General features: G+C 44.8%; 1 protein-coding gene across 1 annotated transcript; it reads right to left on the bottom strand.

Annotated features, from left to right (window-relative positions):
- Positions 1 to 281: 281 nt before the first annotated feature.
- On the bottom strand, positions 282 to 7,274 carry LOC147621497 (adenine phosphoribosyltransferase 4-like). The gene is made up of 6 exons (XM_086824252.1): positions 5,803 to 7,274; positions 5,271 to 5,381; positions 1,121 to 1,213; positions 862 to 1,011; positions 571 to 629; positions 282 to 450 (listed from the first exon to the last, which is right to left on the bottom strand). Exons 1-6 carry the CDS (start codon positions 5,882 to 5,884, stop codon positions 397 to 399), a joined length of 549 nt encoding a protein of 182 aa, XP_086680378.1. The 5' UTR covers positions 5,885 to 7,274; the 3' UTR covers positions 282 to 396.
- Between the last annotated feature and the right edge of the window lie 454 nt (positions 7,275 to 7,728).

The following is a 7,728-nucleotide window of genomic DNA, read 5'->3' as shown; positions in this document are numbered from 1 at the left end:
ATAGCTAGTTTCCTCCACTTTCTGAAAAAACAAAGAAGTTATACTTGGCCAGTAAATGCTTCTGATGTTTTCTACTGTGTACTTACACACCATAGGAGACCTTAGCTCCTCATGTTGCTCTCTTACAGTGGGCTACAGAAAAAAAGCTTTTATACTATACTTTAGTCCTTGAATTCTCAACTGATGAGTAATAGTGTAAAGGGCAACCTATGAATCAGGGTAGGCAATGTATGTGTGCACACAATAAGACTTCATAGAATATCCCTACTCATAACTTTCCATGATTGAACTTTTCAATGATTTAATCATTGCATCAAATTTTGTTACAGCTGAATGGACAGCTTTGATATTTTCTGATTGGTCAAAATGCTTTGTCCAGAAGAATGAACATTACAATCACTTTGATTCTACCAAGATGTAAAGAGGTTTCCCTCCTAATTTCTCCCGTCCCTGCAAAAAAAAAGGGGGGGGGGGGGGGGGGGGGGGGGGGGGGGGAAGAAAAGACAATGAAACAATATGGGAGAGTAAATGAGAGCTTTTTAGTTATACAACAGACTACTCTAAGCCTACCTTGAGTTCAGGTATTTCGATAATGCATGCACATTCCACAACTTCAGCTCCAACCCTCTCTGTGAATCCAAAAGCAAGGATTGGCACCATGAGGAAAATCAGTGCATACGTGTCATGTATGTGTGCGCATGCAAGCAACTAAGACCCATGAAACCACAAAAATTGGCTTTGATGAAGCATTTGAAGACCTTTCTCCATTGGCATATAAAATGGTAATACAAATCTTCCTCAGTTCTAGAACGTGTTTTGCTCCAACTCTCAATGTTGATGGTTTATGATACAAGAACTTACCCAGCAATCTGATAGCAGCACACAAAGTACCGCCTGTAGCAATGAGATCATCTACTATAAGGGCTCGATCACCTGAATCTACTGCACCCACATGCATCTCAATGCGATCGGTGCCGTACTCAAGCACATACTCCTCAAAAATCACTTCACCTATCAAAACACACAGGTTTACATGAATTCAGTAACTTGCCAAAGATGCAGTAAAAGCTGTCAAATTGCGACAGTGATAAAACCATACAACTAGATGTTTAGATCATACCTGGTAGCTTCCTTGGTTTTCTCATGGGGACGAATTTGGCACCGATTGCCAAAGCAATGGGTGGACCAAATATGAACCCCCGAGCTTCAATTCCTGTTCGACATTAAATTTATTTTGCATATTTTAGTAGACAGACTCTGTGTCTCTTGCAGCTGCCAGTTACCAAAGGACTGGTCACTTACTTGTGCATGATGTAGAAAATTTGCATGTAGAGTTTTCGGTTGGCCACATGCATGGACATAAGTGAGTGAATTTACAACACCAACACCTATCTTATTAAAATTTTAAGACTACCAGATCCAGCATCATGCTTGTGGTACATACACCCTTGACTATAAGATGATGCTATGGGTTCCACATAGAGATAATGTACACGCTTCCACGAGTAGAAAGGTCGGTCCCCAACCAAACTTGAATGGCACCTTCCTCATCTTAAGCAACAAGATCTTAAACAGGAAGGTAAGGTCTGCGCTTCACGAAGCTTGAATGGTAAGAGATCTCTGGGAGCTCTAGGATGACTTCCATGCAAACCAAACAACTGTTAGCAATCATCTCCTATCTGTACCCTATGTCACGGCCTCTGTTGTGGGTGTGCCCACACAGTTCTGGTGTTTTCCCATTTTTCGTCACTTCCCTGTATTTTTCCCATTTTTTTGCTACATGTGGGAGGCTATCAAATCCCCAAAGGATCTCCTCGTAGAACGTTCCTGGTACGAGACTCGAAACCTGCAAACAAACCAAACAAACAAGAAGGGGGTGCAAGCCTAACTCACCTCCCAACCACGACAGCCGTGGGCAAGCCCACAAACTTGGCTGTCCCCACCGAGCCACGAGCTAAGCTAACTAGATGGACGTACCGACCAATCTCTACCTCGTGATGTCCCGGTCGAAAGGTCGTAATAACAACAAGGACAAAGGGAAGGCTCCATTGGAGAAGTCTTCTGATAAGAAGCCTGATTCAAACCGAGAGAAATTGAAGGCTGAGAGGACCTGTAATGATTGCTGCGAGAAAGGCCACTATTGGAGGAAGTGTCCCAAGTGGACTGGGAAGAGTGTTGATTCTTTAGCTTCAGCTGTAAAGACTCCAGCCTTTGTGCACTTGGAGATGTTGGACACAGATGCTTCATCTTCTTCGAGCGAGGAGGTAGTTAGCTTCACCGCAAAGGATACTCGAGAATGGATTCTTGATAGTGGTGCTTCCAGGCACATGACTCCTTCCCGTGACTTCTTTCAGGATTTGAAAAGACAGGACGCATTTTCATTGGCGACAATTCCACCATACTGATACACAGTGGGAGCCGGAAGGAGATCATTCCCGATGGTGGCAGAGGGGGAAAGCATTCCTCTCGTGTTCTTTATGTCCCCGCACTTGGTTTTCATCTATTGTCAGTGCATGAGATTTACAAGACTAGCTTACGGGTGGAGTTTGAGGAGCATTATGTTGCTCTATGAGACCACGAGACTGGCCAGGTGTTTGGGAAGGCGGCGTGGAGAATGGTATATACAAACTCTACGCACTCTCCTCTTTGATAGGTTCTCAGATTGGTGATTAGCGGCACTTTCGATTTGGCCACCTGAATGTGGGTACGCTACGGCGAGCTTTTTGGGACCAGAATCCAAATGGTGGTTGGCTTGCCAGATGTTGGCAGCAGGCAAGGACGCTGTAGTTCTTGCATTCGTGGTAAGAAGCACAAGGAATCTTTTTCGAAGCAAACTTCCAGGCGGGCTTCGAAACCTTTGGAGTTGGTACACACTTACTTGTGTGGACCTATGCAGACAGCATCCTTGGGAGGTTCTTTGTACTTTATGCTGCTTGTTGATGATTGTTCCAGGTTCACATGGGTTTATTTCCTTTCACAGAAGGACCAGGCTTTTGCTCGGTTCAAGGAGTGGCATGTGATGGTGGAGAAAGAGTCTAACTTGCAAATGAAGACTCTACGGGCTGACAAAGGAGAAGAATTTTCTTCCAATGCTTTCATGAGATTTTGTGCGGAACATGGCATCAAGCGGAAGCTGCCCAATACAAGTTCGCCGTCAGAGAATGGCATAGTTGAACGTAAGAACAGGACTCTGGTGGAGATGGTGAGGACGATGCTAGAGCATCGTGATCTTCCTCGTCCACTTTGGGGAGAGGTTGTGGCTACGGCTGTCCATATCCTCAACTGTTCTCCGACTACTTCAGTACCGAACATGACTCCCTTTGAGGCTGTGGCTACGGCTGTCCATATCCTCAACCGTTCTCCGACTACTTCACTACCAAACATGACTCCATTTGAGGCATATTTTGGCAAGAAACCTGATGTCTCCCATTTTCGTGTGTTTGGGAGCGATGCATATGTTCACATTCCAAAGAAGCAGAGGGGGAAGCTCAACTCAAAGTCCCAAAAGCTTGTCTTTGTGGGATATAACTCTCTTTCCAAGGGATACAGGTTATATGATCCAGAGAGAAACAAGGTTGTTGTCAGTAGGGATGTGGTCTTTGATGAGCATGTTCCGGTTTCAGTTTTGGTGTTTCCCCATTTTTCCTCACTTCCTTGTATTTTTCCCATTTTTTGCTATGTGTGGGAGGCTGTCCCGACCTGCTGTCCAGCCCTGGCCGACTGCCCTTTGTGCTGGTCATGGGCATCTGGGCTGCTGTCGGCTGTTTCAGTGCTGGCCGACCAGCAGCCTGGGGCCATATAAAATGACCAGCAGCCTGGGGCCATATAAAATTGCCCCCCACACTTGTCATTGAGCACTTTGGGATTTTTTCGTGTATATATAGCAGAGTTACACTATCTTCTCTCTCTTGCATCTATGTATTGCTCTCTACAGTAGTTGTCTTCATTTCCGCTGTGCATTCTGACAACCCCCCATCAAGCAAAGCATGCTAATTAGGTGGGTTGGAAGAAGCAACTATGTGCAATGTCATCGTACATCCATGTTGAACTAGTATTGTGTTAACAGAAAAACAACTTGGAAGATAATTGTCAAGCAAAGCATGATATTTAGGTGGGTCGGAAGAAGCAACTATGTGCAATATCATCGTACATCCAACTGTGTCAACAGAAAAATAACTTGGAAGACAAATGTTTTATGTTTCAGCCAATGCAGCATATGAAACAAGCCCCATGGAACTGCATTTAGAGCTCTATGCTAGTGTGTAGGCCAGTCAACTGCTACAAAACCTGCCAAAGCTGATTAGCATGCCCACGTGGCACCCAATTATCGTGTACACGTGACAACTTAGCTCCAAGTATACATCATTTACAAAAGTAGTGCAAATTGGCCGTGTGCATATAAAATGCCACTGAATTCACAGCATTGATGTGTAAGTCATGCTAGTCAGGTAAACACACGAGGCAGCCAGCTAATCTAAGGGGAGTTCAGATGCTCTGCCCGCTCTATTATTCTTCCAACTAAACTAAAGGTACTGCACTCAACGAGGGGTTGGGCAATCCTTTCAGACTGCCCCAATTGTTGGTCCCGACTGGTAAGCTTATTCTGAACCCACCCTAAGTCCAGACAACCATGATCATGAACGGTAGGAACAACCACCTTATCTCAGGAAACCCCTAGAGTCCTGCTGAAAAAGTGCTGAGCTTCTGAGTTTAAGGGAGATCTCCCCTGCCTATGTTTGTGAACAGGGAGTCTCCCCCATCCCATCCCCTGCCCACCCTGGAACTTTACTGACAGTCATGAAAATCTCATGCCCTTTGTAAACTCACTTAGTTACCAGAAAACAAAGAATCGGCTCATTTGGCAGCCAAGGGGATCTCAATTAGTAAGCTTACAGGACTTCAACTGCATGCCTGGACCCCAAAGAAATACCCTTTTTTATGAAAGCTGTGACAAATTTGTATACCCTCTTACACAAAAGCCAAAAGATATATACCATTATTTACCAGATACTCATTTGTGCCTAAAACCCCTCTCACCCATCATGTATCTGCCGTTTGTCTAAGCTCAAAAGAAACCCATATTGTGCACCCATGTGTTACATACATGTTACAGAAGTGAAACCCCCTTGTTGGCAGCATGATGCACAAGTTAGGAATTCAACAGAGTGTATTCTACTCCCCCATGGCCTGAACTTTAAAGCAGTTGAGGGGCTTTAATCACTAAAAGCTACATGCAAACACGATGCCAATTTGCAAATTTGAAGAACTACCTGCAACGACAGTTATATTTTTGTCTTTGAATCGCTCCACAAACATATTGATGCTGTCTTGGAAGGCTTTGTGATCCAACAATAAAGTGGTGATGTCCTGGAACATGATTCCTGTGCGAGAAATTATTGTCTTGAAGTTAGAAAATGAACAATGTCCAAAAAAAAAATATTTTTGAAAAAAAAAACCACATGGAAGGCAGTGAAAAAAGGTTCTCTCTCTCTCTCTCTCTCTCTCTCTCTCTCTCTCTCTCACACACACCTCCTTGTCTTTGGTCTTGTATGGTGAGATTTACAGTCATGTGTGCATGGAATGTTCACGGTCTTTCAAACATGTCTACAACAGAGGCTACAAGTTTTTTTAAAACGTGATAGTATGTAAAGCCACATGCATGGCAATCATGGGTAGGGTGCCAGCAGCACCAAGCAGAGAAGAATAAGATATTAAGAAGCAAAGTGTAATTTACTTGCTAAATTCAAAACAAATGCAGCCTAGAGGCTCCTCATGAATAATGAAAGAGAGGAAGGAAGGTACCTGGCTTGGGAAAATCCGGGACAACTCGAATGGCTGAAGCAATTCTCTCCACACGAGGGTCTCCATCGCGGCATGCTGACATCTTTGGCTGCTTCGAAGAAGATAGGGAGGATGGGATAGGTGAGAAGAGAAGAGAAGAGAAATGGGTAATGTTGGAAGGAGAAGCTTTGGCCACAATGTGTTATGGGATAGGAGATTCTTGTACTACACTAGCTCCAAGGCAGGGGCAAATAAACAAGAAGATAGCTTAAAGGCAGAGGAAAAGAGAGCCCATGATGGGAAGATATAGCTTAAGCTGCAATGCGTTGTGGAGAGGGCAGGAAGAAGCTACTCTAAAGCATAGGCTGGAAGGCTGGAGCTAGGTGGGTGATTGATTTGGATGAGATGGGCAGGAGGAGGGAAAGCTTATAGTGTGAGGAGATGGTGGTTTAAGCAAATGGGTTGTGATGGTGGCAATTGGGTTGTGGAGATGGGACCTTAAGAGAGATGATTAGGATTGATGTATTATATGCTCAGATGGGCGCTATGGGGGTGGAGCTCAAGCAGAGAAGGGTGCAGTGGGCACTGGGCAGTGGTTGGGAAAAGGGGTTTGCTTTGGTGGGTGTGCATGATCTTCCGTATATTGGGTTCTCCGATATGACATCCCCCAACCCCATCACCGCCAAGCCACCGCCACTTCTCTAAGCCCAATGCAATGATGCATCACCATCTACTGTTGTTTGTTCCCCTCCTTCACCATTGGCCATAGCTTCCTCTCCTGCCCCCCCCTCCCCCCCAATTGACTTCCTAATAAGTTCCCTCCGCATCAATCCCTCACTCATTACCACTTCTAAAATGCACGCTTTCATCTCTCCTCCCCACCCTGTTGACCTTTTAACAAAAGTTCCCCATTCTTCTTGTGCCTCGAGAGAGTAGAGTAGTCGTAGGAGGGGTTATTGATAATCTCCCATCATCAACCCTTTTTTGCCGGTCCCCCTGGGCCCTCCTCTCAAAGCTTGTCTTGAAAAGAAGTGACCTTTTTAATAAGGTCCCACCCCACCTGCATAACATCAAATCTATTACCTTCTTGAAAAGCGCACAAAAGCTCCGCCTAATAATCACACCGCCGTTTGAAACCGCATCTTGGACCTTGCGTTAAATGGTGCGAACTTTTAATAAGTTGAAGGAGCATGAGGTTCCCTCCATGGCACACCGCGATGGCACACGGAGGAGGACACATGACATGTAACACATGACAATACAGCATGATGATTGTGGGGTTTTCAATGGCAGTCACGGGGGGCTCCTGTGGGAGTGCAGAGAAAAAAGAGAAGCGAACAAGATCTCGACTTGTCAGAGTTTGCGATTCTCCCTGTCAGGGGGACCTTATATGGTCAAAAGCTCGCAGAGGAAGAAGACGTCGTTTTTAATGCTTCCCTCTCTCACACGTCTCACAACACACGTGAGAGAGAGAGAGACACACACACACACATGTGGTCCCCCCCTCCACACGCATGTTAGTAAAAAATGTGCGCCCAAGTGCAATCCTGACCAATCAAATCATCAACTTGGCACCTTCCACAGTGTAAAACTTGGCACCTTGCACAGTTGCCCTACCCATCTGACCACACAATCCTTTGCTTTGATTCCCCTTGAACTTTATGCCATAGATTATAGTATCTTACCAAGGCACCCTTTTAGGGCTTACTCTTAAAGTGTGCCAAATCTAGGCCACACATGTCAAGTGATTCCCATTAACATGATACGTCCCTTAGCCTCTCTTATGAACAATGCTAGAAAACCCAATATCCTATGATCTATCTCTACCCACTTTATTTGTGTAATATCAAACAAACGTGTATGATAAAAGTTTTCTCCCTCAAATCATAGGAATAACTTATTGTTATGTTTCAAAGACTCCATGTGATGAAGGGATCCCCCATATGG

The sequence above is a fragment of the Cibotium barometz genome, chromosome 30 (assembly GCF_041138505.1).
Source record: "Cibotium barometz isolate CiBa-2024 chromosome 30, ASM4113850v1, whole genome shotgun sequence".
Lineage (NCBI taxonomy): Eukaryota > Viridiplantae > Streptophyta > Polypodiopsida > Cyatheales > Cibotiaceae > Cibotium > Cibotium barometz.
The sequence above is the reverse complement of the archived record's forward strand: the minus strand, read 5'-3'. Positions and strand labels throughout refer to the sequence as shown.

Coding starts and splice junctions, on each gene's coding strand:
- LOC147621497 (XM_086824252.1), bottom strand. CDS start 5,884: ATGTCAGCATGCCGCGATGGAGACCCTCGTGTGGAGAGAATTGCTTCA. Junction 5,382..5,802: donor CCCGGATTTTCCCAAGCCAG/GTACCTTCCTTC, acceptor TTTCTCGCACAG/GAATCATGTTCCAGGACATC. Junction 1,012..1,120: donor AAAACCAAGGAAGCTACCAG/GTATGATCTAAA, acceptor GTGTTTTGATAG/GTGAAGTGATTTTTGAGGAG.